The sequence below is a fragment of the Ictidomys tridecemlineatus genome, chromosome 5 (assembly GCF_052094955.1).
Source record: "Ictidomys tridecemlineatus isolate mIctTri1 chromosome 5, mIctTri1.hap1, whole genome shotgun sequence".
NCBI lineage: Eukaryota > Metazoa > Chordata > Mammalia > Rodentia > Sciuridae > Ictidomys > Ictidomys tridecemlineatus.
The window spans coordinates 37344478-37372108 of NC_135481.1; the positions used below are offsets into that span (position 1 = coordinate 37344478).

The window sequence follows — 27631 nt, forward strand, 5'->3', positions numbered from 1 at the left end:
AGGCATACTGTTTATCAACAACAACAAAAATGATTAGCTCTAATGATGTTAAGGTAACTGTGTTACAACCTAGCAAACTATAAACTGTTGTAGATTAGGTACTGTGTCTTTTTCACAGTATGTTGCATTCAAGATAGTAGTCTATTTGGGTCAAATGCCATCGACCCCATGCTTGCTCTTTAGTCTAGCAATCTCAGTTATTGTAAATAATGTTTGTGTTGTAACACTGTCTTTGTAATGTCTGAAAATCTATAGTAAAAAAAAAATGTGCTTTTTAAGATATGCACTAAACAACTTTTGGAATACTTTGTGAGGCATTTCCCCCTTTCCAACAAGGCTTTCTACTTTATAAGACTGGTGCTTTTTTTTTTATTAATTGCTCTGATCTTGACATATCATACATTTGATTCAAATGGGGTATGAATTCTCATTTTTCTATGTGTACAGGTTGCAGGATCACATTGGTTATATGGCCACGTATATACATACAGCAATACTAGTGTCTATTGTTTTCTGCTGCCCTTCCTATTCCCCCCTCCCCTCCCCTCTCCTCCCATCACCTCTCTCTACCCAATCTACTGTGACATTTCTCTCTTTTTTTTTCTTCCCCCTCACATCATCATACATGTATTTTGTATAATGATGAGGGTCTCCTTCCATCTACCATGCAATTCCCCTTCTCCCTCCCATTCCCTCCCACTTCTCTTCCCTATTTAGTGGTAATCTTCTTCTCAACCTCTTCCTCCTACTCTATTTTGAGTCACACCCCTTATATCAGAGAAGACATTTGGCCTTTGTTTTTTAGGGATTGGCTAACTTCACTTAGCATAATCTGCTCTAATGCCATCCATTTCCCTGCAAATGCCATGATCTTATTATTTTTTTTACTGCTGATTAGTATTCCATTGTTTTATAAATGCCACATTTTTTTTTATCCATTCATCTATTGAAGGGCATCTAGGTTGGTTCCACAGTCTAGCTATTATGAATTGTGCTGCTATGAACATTGATGTAGCTGTGTCCCTGTAGTATGCTCTTTTTAGGTCTTTTGGGTATAGTCCAAGAAGGGGAATAGCTGGGTCAAATGGTGGTTCCATTCCCAGCTTTCTAAGGAATCTCCATACTGCTTTCCAAATTGGCTGCACCAATTTGCAGTCCCAACTGGTGCTTTTTTTTAGTTGTCAATGGATCTTTATTTTATTTATTTATATGCAGTGCTGAGACATCGAACCCAGTGCTAGGCAAGCGCTCTGCCACTGAGCTATAACCCCAGCTTTCTTGATATTGAAATGTTGTATGGATTAATTAGCCCTGATATGTTACTATTTCTTTTGTTTTAGGTTAAATGGAAACCACCCTTGGGAGCTAGATGCCTGTGTAGCTGTTCTACCACATCAGTGTTTTGCAATGAGTGGGGGAGGAGAGCAGCCGGATATCCTCAGTGTTGGAATCCTAGTAAAAGAAAGATGGAAAGTGGTGAGTGTACTTCTTGGGGTGTGTGTGTGTGTGTGTGTGTGTGTGTGTGTGTGTGTGTGTTTGCACATATAGAGGTCAATTTTGGTATCTTGGTAAAAATACCATTTCATTAGGCAATAATACCTACATTGTTTTTGTGCCTAAAGCAGTTATTTTCTTATGATTAAGTTCTGTTTATACTTGAATTCTTAGTTTTTCTTCATAAAGTACTATATCTTCCTAACTTCTAGTAGCTATATTAAGTAAGGTAAATGAAAGTATACTTAAGGAAAGAAAACATGAAAAAAAATATAGTGTTTGGAAGTACAGTGAACTGCATGTTCCTTTTAATTAAGGAAAATTATAAGTATTTGTTGTTCATCTTGATTGTTCTCTTTCATCTTCCTTCCAGAGTATTTTGACACAATCTTTAACCTTGCTTAGTATGTATATTTCTGTACTTGCTTAGTATGTATATTTAAAAAATCAGGACTTCTTTCTTAAAACATAATCATACTACCATTATCACACCCAAAGAAGTAATAATTTCTTTTTTTTTAAGAGAGAGCAGAGAGAGAGAGAGAGAGAGAGAGAGAGAGAGAGAGAGAGAGAGAGAGAGAGAGAGAGAATTTTTTATTTATTCTTTTGTTTTCGGCGGACACAACATCTTTATTTGTATGTGGTGCTGAGGATCGAACCCAGGCCTCACGCATAACAGGCGAGCACGCATAACAGGCAAGCGCGCTACCGCTTGAGCCACATCTCCAGACCCCAGTAATAATTTCTTAATATCGAAGAATAGCATTTCAGTTTTCACATTTCCCTTATTTTTTTGTAAATTGTTTTTGGTAATTTGAATCACGGTCTAAATTAGGTCTGGGTATTGCAAGTGGTACTTATTCTTTCATTTTCTAGATTTCTCTTTATCTGTATCTCTCTCTTTAACATTACCGAAGAAACAAGGTGATTTATGTGCAGAATTTCACATTGGTTTGGATATTACTCATTGCTTCCATCAATGTTAATATGTCTTTCTGTCTCATTTCATGTAAACTGGTAATTGTATTTAGAGGGCTGATTATATATGAGTTAGGTTTGTTTCTTGAAGTGGGACCCCCCATTTTTTTTCATAAATGATATAATGTAGTTTTAACTAGAAGGGCTATTTTGTTATATTAGTAGCTATTGATGTGTATTGCCTAGGTCTGTTCATTGTTTTTTGTGGGGATGGTACTGGGGTTTGAAACTAGGGATGCTTTACCACTGAGCTATATCCCCAGTCCTTTTTATTTTTAATTTGAGACAGGTTTTTGCTAAGTTGATTAGGACCTTGTTAAATTGTCGAGTCTGATTTTGAATTTGTGATCCTCCTGCTTTAGCTTCTGGAGTTGCTGGGATTAAAGCTACTGTGCTCAGACCTATTAAATTTTTTTTGGAGGGGGGATTGAAAATTGCTGATATTCTATCATTTTTTTTTATTTATTAGTTGAAATATACCTATAAAGAGAAATTTCTATCTTCAGCTGTTTGATTAGGAAAGCAATGCTTGCTTATTTTGCTTAGTTCCCTAGCATACTCCAAAAGTTACCAGTGAAATTTGTTTTTTAGTATAGTTAAGAATTTGTAGATTTGATATATTTTAGTCCATTATAGTCGTTGTCCTTAAAGATATTCAAATTGTCTCATTTGACTAAGGGGGACATCCTTCAAGTTGTCTTCTGAATTCCTTTGACATGGTCCTAATAGACTTTATTTTTTAAAGGAATTGTTTTTGTTTTCAGTATATTTAAGTATTTTTATTGCTATCTAGTCTTTAGTCGCCCAAAGTTTTGTTCCATTAGCAGGTTTCACAAAGCTATTTTAGTGGTTTCCTTAATTTGTCAATAGATAGAAAAAGGAAAGACCCTTTAGCAATATTTTTTTTTTTCCTGGGTTTTTGAACGCAGGTCCTCACCCGTGGAAAGTATGTGTGCTACCACTGAGCTATATCCTCAGCCTTTTTTTGGCAGTAAAAATTTTGTTTCTATATTATAGGATGTTTTACTGACTAGGTAGATAGTAGGCTTTGAAAATTTGCTTCACCAAATATAAGAACCATGTCATCATCATGGACTGGTGTAGGGAGATTACAAAAATTGGTAATTGTTGCTTCGGTTCCTAGCATTGTTCTAAGTACTATGATAGGATTGGCTCTTCTCCAGTAGACACATCAAAAGGTAATAAGTGAAGATCTGCCTACATGGCTCTCTCTTTTCCTGATAATGAGAGCTAATATATTTGTGGAATTTATTCCCCCAAAATTGAAAGGAGGAGGGGCTTTTTATTTTATTTCTTTTAATTGTGCCTGGTATTGAACCCAGGGCCTTGTGCATCTGAGGCAAGTACTCTGTCAACTGAGCTATATCCCGAACCCCAGAGTGGCATTTTTAATAACAGCACAGGCTCATTATTAGGATGGTACTTCAGTTACTTATTGTTTTATAACTACATCAAAACATAGACATTTAAAACAGTCATTTTATTTGCTCACAATATTTTTATTTATTAAAAAATGATAGCGGAATGCATTACAATTCTTATTACACATATACAGCACAATTTTTCATATTTCTGGTTGTATATAAAGTATGTTGACACCAATTCGTATCTTCATACATGTACTTTGGATAATGAAGTTCATCACATTCCACCATTTTTACTAACCCCCTGCCCCCTCCCCATTTTCCCTCGAAACCCTCTGCCCTATCTAGAGTTCATCTATTCCTCCCATGCTCCCGCTCCCTACCCCACTACAATTTTGTGGATTATAAATTAGGGACCAGTATGCTTGGGTGGTTTGTCTTTTTTAGTCATGTGGCACTAGTAAGATTGGTTGGGTTGGAGGATCCACTTCCAAATGCTCACTTCTGGTACCTTTGAGATCCTTAGCTCTTCCACTGTCTCCAGTTTCATAGTTCATTTTCTAGAAAATTTCCTATGGCTGATTTTTTTTTTTTTTTTGGTATGTGGGATTGAACCCAGGGACACTTAACCATGGAGCCACATCCCCAGCCCTTTTTTGTATTTTATTTTTAAATTTTTTTTTTTAGGTGTAGGTGGACACAATATCTTTATTTACTTATTTTTAGTGGTGCTGAGGATTGAACCCAGTGCTTCATACATGTGAGGCTGGCACTATACCATTGAGCTACAGCCCCAGCCCATGTTTTTTTTTTTTTATTTTTAGAGTCAGAATCTCACTAAGTTTCTTAGGACCTTGCTAAATAAGTTGCTGAGGCTGGCTTTGAACTCATGATCCTTCTGCCTCAGCCTCCTGAATTGCTGGGATTATAGGCGTGCGACACAGAGCCTGAATGTGGCTATGTCTATGACTTCTAAAGATGGTCACATGCATTATTTTGTAGCTGGGTTTTTAAAATATGGTTTTTATTGGTGCATTATAATACATAATAGTGGGGTTCATTGTGACATACTCATACGTGCATATAACATTATTCTATCACTTTCCTTCCCCAATACCTCCCTTTTCCCTCCTTTCCTTCCTCACCCTGATCCCCTTCATCTACTTTACTGGTGTCCCTTCTATTATTTTTTTAAATTAGTGCATTATAATTTTACATGAAAATGGAATTCATTGTGGTATATTCATGCATGGACATTGCATAATTTATTTGATTTTTTTCCCCCCAAACCTCTTTTTACTCTCCTTTCTCCCTCTCAGTCCCCTTCCTCTGCTCTATGGATTTCCTTTCTATTTTGAAGAGACCTTTTTTTTTTTTTTTTTTTTAATTATTGTGACTTGTTTTCAAAAGACAGGAAGCAGAAGCTACTAGGTAGTTAAGGGTTGTCCTCAGAATTGGCACAGTTTTCCTCTCCTCTGTTTTGTTGGTTAAATCGCTTATAAAATTCACCCAGATTTAAGGAGGTGGAAAAATAGAATCTATCTCTTGATGGGAGAATGGCAATGTCACATTTTCTTTTTTAATATGAAAGGCCTTCTTCACACTGAAGAAGAGTAAGAATTGGACAGAGATATAGTAGTAGTCATCTTTAATCTGTGTATCCCCATCTACTAAACTGCCTCTGTCCCTTAGCCTCAGAAGCATTGATAATGTCTTAGGGTTTTGTCAAGATAATTTAGAAAATACTAATGCTTTATTTATTTTATTTTTTCATTTGTTCTAATTAGTTATACATGACAATAGAATGCAGGTTGACACATTGTACACAAGTGGAGCACAACTTCTCACTCCTACAGCTGTACATGATGCAGAGCCACACTAGTCATGTAGTACACGTATATAGGGTAATAATGTTTCTTATTCACTAATGCTTTATTTATACTCAAGTGGCAGTATAAGAATTAACTAATGGCAAAAACATTTACTAAAGTCTAATTTTTTTATTTTTAAAAATTCTGTCATTTGGTAAGGTTTTGTGAGGTAAAACAATAAGCCACCCCCTCATCTATCCATAATTAGAAGGACATCCCTTTGGAACTATTTGTGAATTTTGTTATTGTTTTGAGCAGGGTCTCATTATGTTGACCAGTTTGGCTGTGAACTTCTGAACTCTTTCCTCCTGCCCCATCCTTCTGAGCAGCTGGGACTACAGATGTGCACCACTATGTCCAGCTTATTTTTGAGTTTTTCAAGTTACTCTAGGCTTTGTTTAATGGACAAAATATATAGAATCATAAGTAGTAATCATGGCCCAACAAACAGCAACATATTTAATTGAACAGTTCTGAAGCTTATTTTTTAACTCAAGCTCATCCTATAGTGCCTCAAAATATTTCCTTCCTTACATCAAACCAAAATGAATATCAATTATGACTCAAACATGCAAAATATTAGTTATTTAGCAATAACTATGTAACTGGGATTTTTTCCAAATGCTATAGGACTTAAAAGAAGTAAGATAAATGACTCTCTCTTTGAAACTTTTTCTGTAGTGGGGTGGGACATTGACAATAGAAAGTTAAGCAACATGAGTTAAAAAGTAGTAGGATAATACATAAATATAATTTTTGAGGTGTGGACTGATAAAATGATTAATTGAATGACTAAACAAATTATTCTCATAGAAATTCAGATGAGAAAGAAATTAGCCTAGGTATAATAATCAATGAAAATTCAGTGGAGAAATAAATAAGTAGGACATGACATGGGGCCTCTTGAGGGGTTAGGATTTAAGACCCCCATGCTTCTGGTGATGGCTTTCTGTGTTATATCACATCCTAGAGATTTGAAAATATAAGGAAAAGACGATCTAGGGTCAAGAAATGGAAGATGACTGATTTCATGCTATCTAACTTGAAATACATCACCTACTCTATTTTCTTTAGAACCTTAAAGGTCTAGTTGTCTCTAGCTCATCAGAAATTGTTTATGATACCAATACAAAATCATGATGTTTCCCAGTTAATTTTTCATCTTATTAGAAAAAGATTAAATATTTGATGAAAGTACTTAAATCAATTACAACTTACTCTTATTTGAATGTGTAGATGCATAACTCTGGGATTCTTCAGAGTAGTTCTCTGCCTGCTTTGTGGAGCCTGTTAGTTGCCTCAGAGAAAAGTCAATAGTGGTGAGAGGGATGGGTGCTGGCTCCATCTTCTGACCTCCCCTGTACGCATACACTAGATTAGTTCCAAGTGAGATATCAATTGGCAAAAAGATTTTATGGTTTAAAAAGTGTGAAGATGACTGATTTAGAGTTAAAATAATAAATCTGAGTGGCATTTGTGGAAGTTGATTCTTTCAGATATTATATTTTTTGTGACTTTTCTGCTGCTGCCTATAGATCAAGTTTTCAAATTGTTTGTGACTGAGATAATTTCATTACTTTTTGAGGAAGACCCTTGGAAAAAGGTTTTGATATTATTTTCAGGCTTTTGATTTCTTTTTGCCATATACATAGTTAATTTAACAGTACTGAATATTTTATCATAAAATGGAGATTGTTAAATTATATATATTTTTTTCTAAATAAGAGATCTGAATTTGTTCCCAGTTAGAATCTTCTCATAATTTTGAGTTTATTCTTATTTTATTTTCTGTGCAGTTGAGAAAAATTGGGGGTGGGGGCTTTGGAGAAATTTACGATGCCTTGGACATGCTCACCAGGGAAAATGTTGCACTGAAAGTGGAATCAGCTCAACAACCAAAACAAGTTCTGAAAATGGAGGTTGCTGTTTTGAAAAAACTACAAGGTAAGCTGCTTTGGATGATACACAATTTATAATTTGTATGATAATTTATAGTTTAGTATTCTTGAACCTTGACTACATTTTCTAATATCTGCTAGGTATAAACATGCTGAGAATTTTTTTCTTGAAAATTTTATCACAGTTAGTAGTAATAGAGATATGTGATTGCTTAGACTAATTGGATTTTGAGAATTCCTTTTCAAGGTAAGGATGAGAGAGTGAATTTAGCAGAGTCACTATTGCTTTAGAAAGTATTGTACTAAATCTGCTATGGTAAAATTTGCTTTATTAAAAAAAATCAATCATAAAATACCTCTGAGGTTTCTTTGGATGTTAAAAAAATCACATTAAGGAAGTTGACTTCAAATCATACTACAGGATGGTTTTAAAAGAATATACTGCTCTTTTATGTATTCTCACTACTTGAGTTTCAGAGTATAATTCTGGCCATTTTCAGCTTTGAAAGTCCACTTTACTACTCAGGTCCCTATGTTTTTACTACAAGGTCAAATAAGCTTTTTCTGATGTCAGTCTAGTCATAGTCATATAAAACCCTGAAATCATTGCTAGTTTGTATTCATCTTTGTAATAACTATTTAATGAAACATTGTGATACTACAAATATTAAAGTGTTTGATATGAATCAAAATTAAATAACGATGATCATTCCATTTGCCCTAAGCTTTCTGATTATACAAGTTTCTCTCCCAGTTTGGTCAGTTGATTAGAGTATGATCATAATAAAATTATAAATCTATTTAGTAGTTATATTTAGTTTAAACTTAGCTTTACCACAACATGGCAAATCAGGAAGATAGTAAATAGATTAGCATCCATTGTCATTACTAGAAAAAGAATTAGAGGAGAAAGAATAGAGAAAAAGATGTTTTTTAATTTTTCTCCCTTTTCTCCTTTTCCCTATTTCTCTTGAGTTGTTCTCAACTCAGTGATGTTGAGGCCACAGACAGGTACAGCTGGAGCCCTTTTCAAAAGTGCACAGATCCCAGGATATTTGTTCTACTTCCAGCATCAGGTTGGCCTGGACAGTTTATCTTCACTGACCTTTGATTTGTTTGACCCTGAGGAGATGCTTCAGTGAAGCAGGAGACAGCTCTGCAGCCCCTTTAGGAGGTTCTCCTGCTTCTTTTGGCTGTACTTTATTCAGGATTTATGTAATAAAGCTTAAAGATCAATTAGTGCCTTTTATAAGTAAGTTGGAGACCACTGGATATTAGTGCTCTCCTTTACTTCTACTTTATTTTTCCTATTATCAACCTAAAATGTTTTTTTTTTCCTATCTGCTTATAACCACATGATACCCTATCCTTCAGAATTCTTCATTTTTCAAAAATGGATAGGTTTTTAAATCTTCTGGTCTCTATTTCAATGAATAGTCTTTGAGTGTGTTCTCTTTTTAATTTAAGCCTTCTGCATACTTATGCCTTACATCTTCCTTTTACTGAGATTGCTTTGGAATCTGGATTATTTTGAGAACATTTTTATGTTTTTGCTTTCCTAGCAGCATGGAGATTTAATATTGAATGACCCCAATTAAAGAATTAAAATGTATAAGGAAACAGTATATGAATAGAGGTACCCTCTATTATAGGATTAGTTTGTCTTAAATTGATGTTCAGTTTTTGATATTTTATGATGAGTTTAGCCTGGATCCTAAATCTTGCTCCTTTAAATAAATCAATCCCCTTTCTCAGAATTCATGTTATGCCTTTTCTCAGATTCCCTCCATTCTCATTTATCTTTTTTTTTTTTTTTTGCAGTCTTTTCTGCACTGAACAGCCTGGATTTCCTCAGCTCTGAAAATCTCTCATTATTAATATCTTTCTTTCGTTGACCCTATCCCATGAAGTCCTTACCATTTTATCCTGTATTTTATTTTGGGGAACCTTCCCTGTGCTACTTCACCAGATTAGTTTCTTGGATCTCTCTGAATCATTCTGGATGAAACCTGCAATACTTTATTGAATCAAGCTCAACTCTTCAATTTTACTTGGTTTTTACAAATGTGGTTGAGTGTTTTAATCATTTCTAAACTAAACCACCTATATTTAGGTTTGAAACTTCCACACAAAGTTGATAGTCTCTAAATTGTCCCTAATAAGTAGAGCCTTAAACTTGTTCAGCTTTTCTGTTTAGTAGCATCATTGTTCAGAGGTAAATCTCTACATAACCATTTAGTTGTGTCTCTTCTTTTTCTGCATTTGTGACTATATTATCTTCATCCTTTATCAGTTTCTTTGCATTGAAATCCTGTGCAAAGGGGATAATTACCTCCCTATTCTGTTAAAGTCTTTTTTTTTTCCTTAAGTAAATGTTTGACAGTGATATACTACTTATTGTCACTTATCCATTTTAATGATCTCTTATGCTGTGTCTCAATTCATGACTGTTTTTCTTTTTAATAAGTCCAATTTTATTTGCAGTACTATTACAAGATTTAAACAACTTCAGTCCTTTGATTTTGAATCACTAGTAATTCTACAATACCTCAGGAGCCATAAGTACCTATATAAAAAATGGATTTCCATTTTAGTTTTAACAAAATTTGGTACTTGTCTAGAATCCTGAATTGAAACTGGCAATTAAATTAAATTATTAAATTAAATAAATTATTCTTTTAAATATATATTCTTTAGTTGTAAGTGGACTATTTTATTTATTCATATGTGGTGCTGAGAATTGAGCCCAGGGCCTCACACATGCTAGGCAAGCACTTTATCACTGAGCCTCAACCCTAGCCCCTTAAATTATTTTCCTCCTGGTTTTCTAAACCCTTTATTTGAGCAGTTTTAAGTTCGAAGGAAAATTTAAAAATATATGCATTTAGAAACATTCCACAGATTGCCTTCCCTGTCATACACAGTCTCCCTCATTATCAACATTCCCTACCAGAGCAGTGCATTTGTTACTATTGATGAACCTACACTGACATATCATTATCACTTCAGATCCATAGTTTACTATAGAAAACTTTTGGGTTACTCAATGGGGTTTACTTTTGTATTGTACATTTTATGGGTTTAGACAATTGTATATATAAAAGGGTGGATAATATAGTATATTACAATATAAAGAATTCATACACACATATTTTTTCACTGCCCTAAAAATCCTCTGAGCTCTTTTTGTTCTTCTTTCTCTCCTCCTGGCTACAACTAATCTTTTTATGATCCCTATAATTTTATCTTCTTCAGAGTTTCATATAGTTGTAATAGTATGGTATTGGCTTTGTTCACTTAGTAATGTGCATTTAAATTTCCTTCACATCATTTTATGGCTTGATAGCTCATTTCCTTTTGGTACATCTAGATATTCCATTATCTAGATGTACTGGTTTATTTAACTATTGAAGGATGTCTTGGTTGCTTTCAAATTTGGGCAATTATAAATAAAGCCATTGTAAACATTTATGTGCAGGTTTTTGTGTGGACATAACTTTTCAGCTCTTTTGGGTAAATATCAAGAAGCACTATTGTGGCCTGGGGTTGTGTCTCAGCGGTAGAGTGCTTGCCTCACACATATGAGACCCTGGGTTCGATCCTCAGCACCACATAAATATAAATAAGTGAAATAAAGGTATTGTGTCCAACTACAACTAAAAAATAAATATTAAAAAAAGAAGCACTATTGCTGGATTATATAGTAAGAAAACATATAGTTTCATAAGCAACTGTGAAACTATCTTCCAAAGTGGCTATACCATTTTGCATCTAGTGGCTACAACTGCATTTGGCAGTTAGCTGTTTCTTCAAGTCATCACTAGCATTTGGTATTGTGAGTGTTCTGGATTTTGGTCATCTAATAGATATATAGTGATATCTTGTTGTATTAGTTGTATTAATTTCCCTGATGATATATGATATTGAGCATTTTTTTTGCACAATTATTTGCCATCTGTTGTTTTTGTTCCTCCTCCTCCTTTCTCTCCTCCCTTTTCATTATTTTCCTCCTCCTCCTGCTCTTCTTTCTCTTCATCTTCCCCTTCTCCTTCTCTTCCTTCCCCTTCTCCTCCTCCCCTCTTTTTAAAAATATTTTTTTTTAGTTATGGATGGACACAATAGCTTTATTTTATTTATTTATTTTTATGTGGTACTGAGGATTGAACTCAGTGCCTCGAGCATGCAAGATAAGTACTCTACCATTGAGGTACAACCCCAACCTTCCTTTTTTTTTTTCTTTTGGTACTGGGGATTGAACTCAGGACACCCTTTACCACTGAACTATATCCCTAATCCCTTTGGAGCCAGGGTCTCTCTCTGAATTGCTGAGGCTAGCCTGAAACCTATGATCATCCTGCCTCAGGATTATAGGTATGTGCCACTGTACTCAGCATCTGTATATCTTCTTAAGTAAGGTGTCTGTTAAAATCTGGTTCATTTCTTTTTTATTGGTGTATTATGATTACACATAATAGTGGGATTCATTATGTCATATTCATACATATAATGTAATTTACTCAATCTTTTGGCCCATTTTTAAATGAAATTGTTTTCTTAGATTGTTTTCTTATTTTAGAGTTCTTTGAGTGTTTGTATATCAGACCTATATCAGATAAGTCTTTTATTATAAATATTTTCTCCCAGTCTATGGCTTGTCATGTTATTTTGTCTTTTTCAGAGCAGAAATTTTTAATTTTGATGAATTGTTTTCTTTCATGAATTGTTCCTTTGATGTTGTATGTAAAAAGTCAGTGCCAAAGCCTGTGGTTGTAGCTCACTGGTAGAGCACTTGCCTTGCATATGTGAGGTTCTGGGTTTGATCCTCAGAACCACATAAAAATAAATAAATAAAAATAAAGATATTGTGTCCATCTACAACTAAAAAATATTTTTAAAAAGTCAATGCCAAATTCAAGGCTATCTTATGTTATTATCTTTCTTGGGTTTTTCATTTTACATATAAATATATTATCTGTTTGAGTTAATTTTTGCAAAAAGTGTAAGGCTCTAGATGTATTTTGTTGCATTTTAATCTCCAGTTGTTCCAACATCATTAATGAAAAAGACTGTCTTTGCCTTTGTCAAAGATTAATTGATATTTATATGAATCTGTTTCTGGGCTCTCTGTTTCATTTATTTGGCTATTCTTTTGCCAATATGATGCTGTTCTGATTATTATGATTTTTATACATTGACCTGTGTCTTGCAACCTTGTTATTTAGATCCTTGTTAGTTCCAGTTCTATTGTTGATTCCTTTGGATTTTCTACATGGACAGTAATATTATTTGCAAAGACAGTTTTATTTCTTCCATCTCATTCAGTATACTCTTTATTTCTTTTTGTCTTATTTCATTACTAGGCCTTATAGTATGATGTTGAAAAAGAACAGTAAGAGGGGACAGACATCTTTGTTCCTGATCTTAGCAGGAAAGTATGTAGTTTCTTACCATTAAGTAGATATTCCCTGTAGGATTTTTCTAGATATTCTTAATCAAATGGAGAAAGTTCATCTCTATTTTAAGAGTTTTTAACACAAATAGACTTTGGATTTGCCAAATACCTTTTCTGTGTCTATGGATATGTATATGTGAGTTTTCTTTAGCTTGTTGATATGATAGATTACGTTAGTTGACATTTATATGGTATTGTGAGTGTTCTGGATTTTGGTCATCTTGCATACTAGGGATATAAATCTCACTTGGTTTTATCCATTGATGGCTTCAATTTACTAATATATATTTTTAGAATTTTTTATTTGAGTGCCTGAGGGATATTGCTCTATAGCATTTTTGTAATTTGTCTTCATTTGATTTTAGTAGTAGGTTATTTGCTGGCATCTAACACTATTCCCTCTGCTTCTGTCTTACGGAAGATATTTAGAGAATTGTTATAAGCTGGGCATGGTGGCACATGCCTGTACTCCCAGGATACTCAGGAGGCTGAGGCAGGAGGACTGCAGGTTTGAGGCCAGCCTCAACAACTGTCTCAAAATAAAAAAATGAAATAGAATGGGGAATAATTTCTTCCTTAAATATTTGGTAGAATTCACCAATGAAAGTACCTACACTTGTTGTTTTCTTTTGGGGAAGATTATTGATTCAGCTTCTTTAATAGATACAAATACTGACATATGCAGAGTGTTTGTTTATTCTTGTGTGAATTTTGGCAGTTTGTGTCTTTCAAGGAGTTTTTCTATTTTATCCAGGTTATTTAATTTGGGAGCATGGAGACGTTTATTATCTTTTTCGTGTCTATATGATTTGTAGAGATATACCATCTTTCATTTCTGATACTAATAATTTGCTCTCTCTCTTTTCTTTGCTCAACTATAGATTTACTGGTTTTCAAAGAATCAGCTTTTGGTTTCCTTGTTGTCTCCCCTGTCCCTATTAATTTACTGTTTTCAATTCCATTGATTGCTGCTAATTTTTTTTTCCTTTTCTTCAAATTCCTTTGGATTTTTTTCTCTTTATTTTCTAGTTTCTTAAAGTATACATTTTGATTATTGATTTTGGATTTTTCTTCTTTTCCAACGTATCATGTAGTGCTATAAATTTCACTTAAGACACTGGTTTTACTGCATCCCACTAATTTTGATATATTGTTTTTATTTTCATTTAATGTAGAAGTTTTTAAACTTTTAAAATGTTTTATTTTAGAAGTATTTTGTTTTATTCCTTATGTATTTTAGAATTTTTAAGTTATCTGTTATTATTCTGTAGTTTAATTTCATTGTGTTCTGAAAGTAGACATTTTATGATTTATGTACTTTAAATTTGTTAAGGACTGCTTTTTGATTCGGAATGTGATCTGTCTTAACAAATATCCTATGTGAATGTGAGAAGAATGTATTTTTGTAGAACACTTTTGTTGTTTGAAGTAGTCTATAGATGTCAGTTATTACCAGTTAATTGGTGTAGTGTAGAGTTCAGCTATGTTCTTACAGATTTTTCTGCCTACTCAATCTTCTGTTTCTTATAGAAGGATTCTGAACTCTCCAGTTATAATAAAAAAAAAAAAAACCCTGTTTTTCCTTGAAGTTGTACTGAACTTCTGTTGTTTGGTGAATACATGTTTCTGAGTGTTGTTAAACACATACCACATGTCTTCTTGGAGAATTGTCTCCTTTATCATTATGTAATGCCGTTCTTTACTATAGATAATTTTCCTTATTATAAAGTCTGTTCAGACAGTACGGACTTTATAATAAGGAAAATTATCTAATATATATCTAAAATTATCTAATAATATAGTCACTCCTATTTTCTTTTCAGTTTAGTATAACTCTCCACCAGTTTGCTTTAAATTTATGTCTTTGTACTAAAAATGGTATTTGCAGCAACATAGTAAGACCCTGTCTCAAAATGAAAAGTAAAAGGAGGGGCTAGGGTTGTGGCTCAGTAGTAGAGAGCTCACCTAGTATGTGGGAGGCCCTGTGTTCGATGCTCAGCACCACATATAAATAAATAAAGGTATTGTATTCACCTACAACTAAAAAAATTAAATAAATAAATAAAAATTAAAAAAAAAGGATTAGGGATGTGGCTCAGTTAAACACTTCTGGGTGCAATCCCAGTAAAAAAGAAAAGGAAAAAAAAAAAAAGCAGCAGAAGAGTGTTCTGCATATTTCTTCCCCTGATTGAAAGCATCAGGTAATTTTTCCCCAGGATTTTCTATGATCACCTGATTGCTCTACTGGAGGTAAAACAGTTTTTAACATCATCAATTTTAGCTCAGGTTTCCCTATCCTAGCACTTGTTTTCATGGAGGTTTCTGCTCTGGTATGAGTCTCTGTATCTGCCTGTCTTTCCAATTTTGGGGAATGGGGTGTGGTTTGTCTTGTGATTTTTACTTCTCTTCTTAGAATACTAGTTTTCAGTTTGTTCTACTTTTTACTTGTTAGGATGGAGTAGAAATTGCTGAGCTCCTTACATGCAGAAATAGAAACCAGAGGTCCCTTTGCCTTGTTTTTTTTTTTTTTAATTATGAAAAAGTTCAAATGTACACAAAAATAGAATTATAAAATGAATATTCATGTACCCCAAACTCAGGCTCAGTACGTATCAGCATTTGACCAGTCTTGGTGCATTTACATCTTACCCCTTCATCATTTTTTCCTATCTTGCTTAAAAATGTTTTAAAAGAAATTCAGGTTACCCTATAGTATGTAAATTCTCCAATATGTGTCTCTGTTTAACAAATGAGGACTCCTTAGTTTTCTTAATGAACATCTTTATTTAATAGATAAATGTTATTTATTTTAGAGTTGTGTTGCCAGCCATATAGGGAATTCATGAGGTTTGAGATGAGGGTGTTTGGAGGTAAGTCAAAGTTTTGTAGATTTTGCCTGTGAGAGCTTAGTTGATGATTGATGATTTTGTGAATCCCTTCAATTTTATTTATTGGAGCATAGAATGTTTTAGCTGAGAGAGAGAGGAGGGGGGAGAGAGGGAGGGAGGGAGAGAATGGTATAGGAACATATTAGAAATAGCTTATGTTAAACATTAGAAAAATTTGGAGTATAGTGGTGTTTAAAAAGTGAAATAAAAGCTGGGTGCATTGGCACATACCAGTAATCCCAGTGACTCAGGAGGCTGAGGCAAAAGGATCACAAGTTTGAGGCCAGCCTGGGTATCTTAGTGAGACCCTGTCTAAAAAAAAAGCAAGAAAGGCTTGAGGATATAGTTCAGAGGTAGAACATACCTAAGATCAGTCCCTAGTATCATTCAACAACAACAACAACAACAAAAAAGTGAAGTAATAGACTGTAAAATCTCCTCCTCAGGTGACCAGTTTTAGTAATGGATTAAGTTTAATCAGTTTTAATAATGGAACATGTTGGAGAAAAAGCCCATATTCCCAGTTTATTTTTAAATTAATACACTTCACTTTTTAGAATTGTTTTGATTTTGTAGAAAAATTGAGCAGGAAACAGAGTTCTTGCATACCCAGTCCCCTATCCACTGTTTCCCTCCTTTTTTTTTTTTTTTTTTTTGGTACTAGGGATTGAACTTAGGGGCACTTGACCACTGAGCCATATCACCAGCCCTATTTGGTATTTCTTTTTTAATTTAGAGACAGGGTCTCACTGAGTTGCTCAGCACCTTGCCATTGCTGAGTCTGGCTTTGAACTTCTGATCCTCCTGCCTCAGTCTCCTGAGCCATTGGGATTATAGGCATGTGCAACTGTTTTTCCTTATTACATTATTATGATCATTATTATGATACATTTGTTATAATAATGAACCAATATTGATACATTATTATCATCTGAGATTCTCAGTTTACATTAGATGATCCCCCTTTTTGGAGTTTTATTCCTTTTAAAATAGCATACACACAGTAGTATTCAAAACCTAACAAAACTAAAGGTTATTTCTCAATACCATCTAATATCTAACTAGTGTTTAATTTTCCCCATTGTCTCAAAAATGTTCTTCCCAGGCACTATGATGTCTACCTGTAGTGTCTCCGCTTACTCCAGAGGCTAAGGCAAAGAATCTCTCAAACCCAGGAAATCAAGATCATCCTGGGCAATAGTGGCAATACTCCATCTCAAAACAAAAACAAAAACAGGAAACAAACAAAAACACTACAAATAGTTTTTTGGCAGTTGACTTGTTCAAATTAGAATTTACATTCAAGGCAGGCAATTATATTTGATTGACATGTCACAGAGTTCCCCCCTTATTTCTTTTTCATTGTGACTTATTTGTTGAAGGAATAACCTCCTTCGCTTGGTAGAAAACTCCAAATTAAGGTTTTGGATGATTGCATCCTTGTGGTGCCTTTTTAATATGTCTTTCTGTTTTTCTTTGAACTGCATGCCTGTAATCCCAGTGACTCTGGAGGCTGATGCAGGAGAATTGCAAGTTCAAAGTCAGCTTTAGCAAAAATGAGGCACTAAACAACTCAGTGAGACTGTCTCTAAATAAAATACAAATTAGGGTTGGGGATGTTGACTTAGTGGTTGAGTGCCCTGAGTTCAATCCTGTTTTTACTCTCCCAAGTATCTAAAGACTTAAGGGGATTTATGATGCTGCTCTTGTTTGGCAAGAATACATTATCTAGATTAATTGACATTAGGGGTTATTAAATGATTATTTTCCTGATTCTTTTTATTTATTGTAAAGTTATTAACTAAAATTATTCTACAAAGTAGAACTTTATTCCATCAACTATTTGTTTCCCTTGAAATAAACTTATAAGAAGGGCAGGATAAAGGCTTGGTTTTTCTTTGTCAATTTTCAGACTGATGAGTTGTGTTCTTAAGTGATCACTGAATTTATGTGTTTTGAAGATCATAAAGAACTCACAGATTTGTGTATGTTCTGTTTCAAACCTTTTTAGCCATTTTCCTTTCTGTGTTCAAATTTTTTATTATTCAAATTGGTGTCAGTGTCCTTCTGTAATGCCAGTATTCTTTGATATTATCCTTGTTTCTGCTGAAGCAAAGTGTTTTAGGTTTTTCTTAAACTTTCTCTGTATGATAGTTAGAATCAGGAGCCTTCAATTGAGAATATATATAAGGCCTAGTGGCCTTGTATATGGCCACTAGGGCACTAGTTGCTATTGAGTTAATAAGTGCTGTATTTTGACTTGTTTATTCTTTTGTGCAATTTTCAAAATGTTTTGTTATATTTATTTTCATGGTATTGGGAATAAAATCCAAGGCCTTATACATGTTAGGCAGGTACTTTAACCACTGAGCTGCATCCTCAACTTCATGTTATTTTATTTTTTAAAATAAGTTTGTGTTCTCTTCTAAATTGCGAGTTTCTTAAAGGGCAGGGATTATATATATTTAAACTTGACATTTATATCTTCCTCAGTAACAAAATGATAGCACAAAGTAGTTTTATATTTAGTGATGGCATACATTTGTAAATGAATGTGGGAGGATAGCATAACATAGCTCTTCTATTTCTAGTTATTTTCTTCATAAGCTTCATTGTTGATATTTTTAACTAAGGAAAAGAAATATTAAGGTTCTATAAAAAAACCATATAGTCACCTTTGGATGACTAGGGCTCAGACTCTCAAGAGTATGTTATATAGAGATTCAGCTCTACATAGTAATGGAAGACAATCACTTGGATCTTCCAAATAAATTTCTCTTTAAAAATCTGAGGTTTTTACTTTTGAATATAGGTGGGCCTAATGTTTTGGGAATTCAGAATGCTATAAAGTTGCTACTATTTATACTTAGCATATATTTTTATCAAAGGAAGTCTTCTTTTAAAATTTATACATTGTTCATTTACTTCCATTTGTTATACAAATGTGTAAGTAAGTGTAACAAAATATTTTCTACCAATATTCTGTAGATTTGATTTCTAATATATGTGTTCTCTCCATAAAATGTTCAATCTAATGAAGTTTATTGTATTTAAAAATCACTGCTTGGGGCTGAGGTTGTGGCTCAGTGGTAAAGCACTTGCCTTGCACATGTGAGGTACTGGGTCAATTCTCAGCACCACATAAAAATAAATAAATAAATAAATAAAGATACTGTGTCCATCTACAACTTAAAAAAAAAATCAATACGTAAGTCAGTGAGTGATTAGAAAGTTGTCCAGCCTTTCTGTCCTATATTAGCTTCTTATTTCATGTTGTGAGATCAGCATCATCTCTTGGATTCTCAAAGCACCAACATGAGGAAAACTGAGGTTTTTATCTTTGCACATTTCCTTGGATGTGGAAGTAACTTATTAAAGAATTATTTAACTATTTTAAAAAATTCTCTTTACATCCTCCAAAAGCAAGTGAAGATCCTAGTAATATAAGGGAATAACAGATATCACTGTTTGATAACTAAATTATATTCTTAAGTAAGATAGTTGGGAATTAATTTGTCATTCCCTATGAAAATCCAGGGGAATACTACATTTTTCTTTATATCCCATAAAGAGGAAAATGATTTTGTTTTGATTTGGGGGACTTTGTTTTTCTCTGCAGGTAGTGGTCCTGGATTTTATTTTTGCTTTGTAGGCTTCAGGGCACAAACTGAGAGTTGGGAAGAAGGGTTATTATTAGAGGATACCAACTGTACCTGTTCTGCCTTCCTTGCTTGAAGTCTCCAGCTGCTGCTGCCAAGCATGACTACTCCCTTTCCCATCATAAAAATACAAGAAAAATTTCTGGATTGGACCATTGGTCTATCCAGTTACAGAAGCCTGCCTACGAAAGTTACTTCAAAGGGATCTTTTGTTGGGGAGCATTATAGTTGTACTCTGGGAACTGAAAGGTTAGGGATATACCCTGCTTCTCATTAAATCTGTTATGCTTTTGTAAATCTATAATCTGCTTGTTTGTTATGCTTTTGTAAATCTATAATCTGCTTGTTTGTTTCAACCTATGCATTTTTTTCACTTAAAGTAACTTTTTCTTGCCCTTGTTGATATTTATCATTCCATCAAGTTCATGCCCCCAAATAGCTTTTAATTTAGAACTTTAGTTTTTGTTTAGAGTGTTGTTTTGTTTTGTTTTTTCTTTTCTTTCTTTTTCTTTTGGAGTGCTGGGGATTGAACCCCCCAGACCTTGCATATGTTAGGCCATTGCTTTACCACGGAACCATGTTGCCAGCCCCAGTGTGTTCATTTCAACATTTCTCTTTGAAGATTTAGAATTTTTGCAGGCTTGGGAATTTGTCTATTCTCATTAGGGTTTAGAAAAATGACACATAGGAAATCGAATAAGTCTAGATTATTTTAAGGAGCAGAGATCCATTTCCTTGAAATGGAATATAATGTGTGTATGTGTGTTTTTGCATAACTTAAGAAGCTCTTGAAGAAACTGAAATTAAAAAGGGTCAGAGACACAAGCAATCTTTTACTTTGATTTTTTAATACCTTTTGGTGCATAAGAAATTTAAAAGAATAATACATTCTTTTATAATAAAATGGACTACAAGGGTAATTATAATATCTTCAACATCCACTTTCTTTATCTTTTCTTTGAATTTGTATTATGCTTGAAAATAGCAAAATAATTATGTATAATTAAAAGCTATTTGGGGGCATGAACTTTCTTTATAAATAGTTGGTAGTGTGTTATTTGTGGGAAGATCTATAGTAGTGCTTGAGTGCTAACTATGTGATAGGAACAGGACTCTTGAATGTTAGGCTCATTCATACTTTATCTTGTTTGTTTTTTTTTTTGGTTGTTTTACAGTGTTGAATTCAGAGGCACTTTACCACTAAGCTATATCTCCATCCCTTTTATTTTTTACTTTGAGACAGGGTCTTACACAGCTGCCCAAACTGGCCTCAAATTCGTGATCCTCTGGCCATAGCCTCCCAAGTCACTGGGATTATAACATGCACCACTACACCTGTCTTTATCTTTTTATTTAAACAGCATAGATTAATTGAAAGTGAAAATAATACTCCATAAAGAGCAAGGTGGACTACACAAGAAAGTGGCTCAGGGACCCCATATCTGGGCAAGTCTTGACTTATGTACTGAGTGCCTTGTTTCCCTTCCCTGTGGCCTAATTGAAGATCTTGTCCTATTATTGATTACTTTATTTTCATCTAATTAGAATATAGAATTTATGGCGGGAATTGCTTTGTTAACAGGACTATATAGAACTTGTGGTGGGAGTTGCTGTAGTGATAAGCCCTCCATGGTGGGAGTTGCCATGGTAATGGAATTTATTGCAAATAAAGGCATGATGACTCATCTCCTGGTCTTGTATTCCAGTACCCTGTACCCTGCCTCTATCATCTTGATATCCCTAAACTTCTATCTCATTTTCCCCTGGGAAATGTGACCCCAAAATTCTTTTTAGGTGGCTGAGGGACTGGAGGGCTCTTCTTCTCTAGTTATTTCAAGCTAGCCTGGGGGCTGTTGTCTCTCCCTAATTGGGAATCATGAAATTCTCACCCTGTCTGGTCAAGACAAGACAACAGGGTACTTTGGTTCATTTGTGGGATTAGTTTGAAGCTCTGCCTTAGCACCATCTGGAGTTTGATAGCCTCTCCTGGCTGGCTAGCCAAATGATGCCAGTGAGGTATTGGGGTCCAGGTTGTTGGCATCCTGAACAAAGAATTGAACAAGATACATAGAAGTAGCAGACAGAGCATAGATTTATTAAAAGTAACATTGTATAAAATAGAGCAGTGGGGGCCAAGTGAGAGAGGCCTCTGTCTTATTTTATATCATATGTATCTAATATCCTGTTCCTGTATAAGACCTCCCTTCATTTTTAAACAAATTTTCTTAAGAGCATAAGTATTCATTGTAAAAAACTTAAACACAACATAAAAATGAAGAGAAAAGTAATGTCTTTTCTCTAAGCCCCTTACTTTTCTTCTTCAAAGCTTACTGCTATTACTAGTTTCTTGTGTTTTTTTGCAGGCATGTTCTGTGCATATTATAATCATCTATGTATCTATACATACATAAATCATATATATAAAATAATATATATGATTACATGTATATGTATACAATATCCCTCCCTTATCTAACCCCTTACAGACTCTCTCTCTCTCTCTCTCTCTCACACACACACACACACACACACACACACACAGTTGTGCAATTTAATTTGACCCCTTAGATTTAATCAGTATGATTCATTTTCTGCTTACCTTAGTGTTCTGCAACTGGAGTGATCTTTTACACATATTGATCACACTTCCCAATTCTTGCTAAAACAATTCAAGGTCTTCTGTTTCAGGTAAAGTTCACACACCTTAACATAGCATACAAGACATGAACTCCTGCCTAATTTTCCTGCCACTTCTCTTGGAACTGTTGGGATTACACTTTACATGCTTATCATTCTGAACTTTTTTCAGTTTCTTAAAATTTATAGACTCATCTACAAACTGCTACATTTGTCTCCCACTTTGGATAGCTCTTGCTGTTTTTTCATCTTTCAAAAAATGTGTAATATATAATCCTAGTAATTATAAAGTTATATGTAAAATGGTTCAAAGAAATAAAGCACAATTAAGAACTTCACTTTTTTTATAAACAATGTCCAAAAGTTATATACACTTAAACAATGTGATCCTACTATCTTTCTTTTCCCGATTTCCTCAGTAAGATTAATCCAGGATTATTTATTTTTGAACTTTTAATTTCTTAAAATCAAAGGTATACAAATGGTTTGATCAGTTCCACAAAGATTGTTATGAACAACAGTAGTCCAGGTTCTGGTTCCAGATAAGATCAAATAAGCACACTTCACCCTGTCTCTCCCACTGAATGCAGCTATAATACCTGGACAGAATGCTTGGAGTGGCTATTTGAGGACTCTGAAAAGTAAATAGTAGGAGGCAGATTGGGGAAGAAGACCAAAGTACCACTGAACCAGCGGTGAGTTTACCATATATATTTTTTTAACTTCCAGTATGCCCCAGCCTGAATTTAATGTATCCTGAAACTTGGAAGTGGGCATTAACATGGACAGAAAAAGCACCAGAAGTCCTCCAATTTTGACTTATGGAGAAGGAAAGGGGTTTTCTAATACTCAGAGAAAGTGTGGACATCCCACATCTTTTTTTCTTCTTCTTTCTTTCTTTTCTTCATTCTCTTGCATCCAAGCCTCAAGCAATCCTTAGAGATAGATGGCTGCAGTGTCCTCAGTGGGAGCAGGCAGGAACTTAAAAGTCAGAAGGAGGGAACTCTTCCTCTCAGAATGGAGGAGCTGTGGTCTGAAGAGAGTGTGGCATATTTCATTGCTTTTCTTCTCCTTCTGCCTTTTTGTTGCTTGGCCCTTTAAGCACAGTCATGGAAAATACGCTGAGATTAAAAAATCCCCAGCTTTCTTATAGAAGGCTAGAAAAGGGAACTGAAAGACTACAGAAGAGGGAGAAGCTTGGGAATCTGACCACTAAAATGGAACACATTCAGTATGACTACAAAGATTTTGAAAACTGAAGTGAAATTAGAGAAACAACCCACAGAAGGCTGGTCAGTTCTTGAAGCATGACTCAATAGCGTCAATTTCTGTCTAAAACAAAAATACTAACATTCTTGGTGGGACTTAAATAAGACCTAGAGTCTCATAATTTAATATTCAAAATGTCTAGAATGTAATCTGGAATCATTCATCTTAAAAAGAACCAGAAAAATCTGAACTCACATGGAGAGGGAAATAGATGCTAATGCCAGGATCACCCAAATATTAAATTTATTTCAAAAAGCTAAATCAGCTGTTAGGACTGTGTTCCAGAAATGAACAGGAAGATAAGAAAGCCTTAGCAAAGAGATAACATATAAAGAAGAATTAAATTTTTAAAACTGAGAAATAAAATAGTAGAAATGAAAATCTTAGTGGATGGGAAATATGAAAATAACTGGATATGATAGATGAAAGAAAATATATCAATAAGAATTACCTCATTTCAACAACAGGAAAATAATTGGACTTATAAGAATATCAAAAGGTCTAACATTTGTATCATCAGAGACTCAGAACAAGAGGAGAATGAGTGTGGTGCAGTAAAAAATATGAAGAAATACTGGTGTATGTATTGCAAATAAGAAATAAAACTATTCTGTTTGCATATGACATAATTATTTATATAGAAAATCTAAAGGGATTCATAAAAAAATCCTAAAAATAAATAATTTAGCAAGTGACACAGGATAGGCCACAAAGAGCAATCATATTTGTGTAAACTAGTAAAGAACAACTGAAAATTGAATTTAAAACACAGTAGCTGCCTCCCCCCATTGAAGTAGTTTGGTATAAATGTAACAAAGTATACGCAGGATCTCTGCTGAAAACTATAAAGCCCTGATTAAAGAAATAAAAGAAGATTTAAATAAATGGAAGGATATACCATATTCATGGATTGTAAAATTCTAGTAAAATGTTTGGTTCTTCCAATGGATGTATACATTTAACACAATAATAATAAAAATATAGAAACTTTTTTTCTTGTTATAAAAAAACTGATTCTAAAATTTCTATAGAAAGCAAAGACCTAGAATAACCAAAACGAGTTTAAAAAAGAAAATTAATATTGTAAAAAAAAGTCCATAGTAAATTTTAAGTGTTACCACAACAAAAATATAAGTAACCAAGGTTCAATATTTGCTTGATTGAGCTATTTCACAACGTGTACACATTTGAAAACTACATGTTTATATGATAAATACATACATTTTTGTCCATTTAAAAAGCATATAAGCCCCCAAAAAAGATGAAGAAAAGTTACATAATTTAAATGCTTAGTACAAAGCTTTTGTAATCAGAATTGTGCTGTTGACAAAGGAACAGCAATATAGATGTCAATGGAATAGAATAGAGATATCAGAAATGGACCTGCACAAATATAGCTAAAGTCACAATGGCAATTCACTGGGAAAAATATAGACTTTTTAAATAAATGCTTTTGAAGCTATTTGACATCCACATACAAAAGTAATGAACCTCAGCCTTTATACACATTATACAAAATATAGCTCTAAAGATATATCATACTCTAAATGTGAGATATTGCTGCATGCAGGTGGCCCAACCCTGAAATCCCATTTACTCAAGAGGCTGAGGCAAGAGAATCACATGATTACATGTTCAAAGCCAGTCTGGGCAACTTAGCCAAGACCCTGTCTCAAAAAAAAAAAAAAAAACAAAAAAAAACAAAAAACTGTGGGTGATGATGGTGACTGGGAACATAGCTCATTGAATAGATGAGCACATGATGGTAGTAGAGCACCATTGAGTTCAATTCCTAATACCTCAAAACAGCAACAAAGAAAACAAGAGAATCTACATGCCCAGTTTGGATTTTTTTTTTTTTTTAAATAATGCTAGGGACTGAACCCAGAGCCTTGTGCATGTGAAGCAAGCACTCTAACAACTGATCTATATCCAGAGCCACCTGATTTTGATCTTGAGGAGAAATTTATTGATGAATTGGACTTCATTAAATTAAAGAGCTTGCCTGTAAAAGATATCATTAAGAGAATGAAAAGGCAGGTTGCATGCAATATGAGGAAAATACTTTCAAATCACAACTGCAAAGACATATTCAGGATATCTAAAGCTGAAAATTTAACAATAAGGAAATGTAATTTAATTAAAAATACTTAATAGGTTTTGGCAGGTATTTCCAAAAAGGATATAAAGTGCAAATCAGTTCTTAAAGATGTTTAACATAACCAAACATTATGAGAATGCAAAATGAAATACACTACATACCATTAGAACGGCTTAAATTAAGCCTGCTATTGTGGCATATGCCTATAATCCTAGTGATTTTGAGAGACTGAGGCAGGAGGATCAAAAGTGCAAATTGTGCCTTAGCAACTTAAATTTTTTAAAAAGAGTGTTGGGGATATAGCTCAATGGTAAAGTGCCCTGGGTTCTATCCTCAGTACCTTAAAACAAAACAAAACAAAACCAAGTACTGTTGAGGCTGTAGAGCAACTGGGACCTTCACATATTGCTGTTCAGGATGCAAAAGAATATTACACCTCTGGAGCTGGGGTTGTAGCTCAATGGTACAGCACTTGCCTAGCAAGTGTGAGGCACTGGGTTCAATCCTCAGCACCACATAAAAATAAATAGATAAAATAAAGATACTATGTTCATCTACAACAAAAAAATATTTTTTTAAAATGGAAAAGAGTTAGACACATACTTACCATATGTTAAATTTGAATTCTTTGCCGTCTTAATGGTAGCATTCTATTCATAAACTGTTTTGGGTTTTATCTCTATATTTTAAATCATATGATGAATTATCACTTCCAGGATTAAAAACAAATTGAGGCATTATCTACTAATCCTTCGCAATAGAAGGGATGATTTTGCTCCCCTTTCCCCATACATCTATATAACCTTGCCATCCTTCTCTCTTTGCATTATATGTTTTATTTTGACTCAGTAGGTCTTTACCTTGTTTTGATTGTATTAATACTGTTTATAGCTGAGCCATGTAATAAACACATTACTTTTTTGTGTATGTGGCAGTACTACCAATTGAACCAAGGGGTACCACGGAGCTATATCCACAGTCCTTTTTATTTTTTATTTTGAGATGGGATCTGACTAAGTTGCCTTGGCTGGCCTCAAACTTGAGATCCTTTGGTTTCATCCTCCCAAGTAGCTGGGCTTATAGGCATGTGGTACCATGATTTTTCTCTCCCCTGATTTGTCTTCCCCAGAGTTAATAATTTTAACAAACTTCTTGGTTTTTCTTTTTTCTTACCACTAATTCAGTTATGTGCCCCTTTACCTAGATATTTAAATTTTTTCTTACACTGAATTCCTTATATAATCTTTTATCAGGGGCTGGGGTTATGCCTAGCATGTGTGAAGCACAGGGTTTGCTTCTCAGCACCACATACAAATTAAAAAAAAACAACAACTTTTTATCAGTGACCTCAGATCTATTTTAGATTTTCAGATTGTTCTTTGATGTTAAAATTTTTTGTGAAGTAGTCTGATGATTATTTTAATTCTTAAAAGCAGAACAAGAACACATTAGAGGGGCTGGGGATGTGGCTCAAGCGGTAGCGCGCTCTCCTGGCATGCGTGCGGCCCTGGCTCAATCCTCAGCACCACATACCAACAAAAAGATGTTGTGTCTGCCAAGAACTAAAAAAAAAATAAATATTAAAAATTCTCTCTCTCTCTCTCTCCTCTCTCACTCTCTCTTAAAAAAAAAAAAGAACACATTAGAGCAGAGAAAGGGGTCTTAAAAGTTTGAGCACATGCTATATTACCTAGCTGCTTTGTTTTTTATTTCCATGTAAGTTCAAACTCGTAATGACTTCTTCAACAAGCATATGTTGTACCCATGTTACCACTAGCAGTGATCATTCTTCAGTGGCTGTCACCTGAATGCAGTTTTATCTTTTATAAAATCCAGTAAACTCTTACTCTGGCATTTGGATGTTTGTTAATGATGCTATTTGTTTGGTCTTGAAAAACTTTCTTATTTTTGAAAAAAAATTTCTCTTAAGATGTGCAGATGCTTTGCAGATGCTTTCATCAGCATACAGAGATTTCTCCTTGGAACCCTTTAGTCTGCT

At 34.1% G+C, this 27631-nt stretch overlaps 1 protein-coding gene across 4 annotated transcripts in view; it reads left to right on the forward strand.

Moving 5' to 3' along the window:
- The window catches only part of Ttbk2 (tau tubulin kinase 2), a 152027-nt gene that overhangs the window by 38038 nt on the left and 86358 nt on the right, over positions 1-27631 (forward strand). For 3 of the 4 annotated variants that reach the window (XM_078048929.1, XM_078048927.1, XM_078048928.1), the window contains exons 2-3: positions 1341-1476; positions 7525-7672. In XM_078048929.1, coding sequence (XP_077905055.1) covers positions 1408-1476; positions 7525-7672 — 217 coding nt within the window. In that variant the 5' untranslated portion in view covers positions 1341-1407. Of the gene's footprint in view, positions 1-1340; positions 1477-7524; positions 7673-22852; positions 22958-27631 lie in introns of those variants that run through there. The other variant, XM_021726183.3, reaches the window with a different exon arrangement.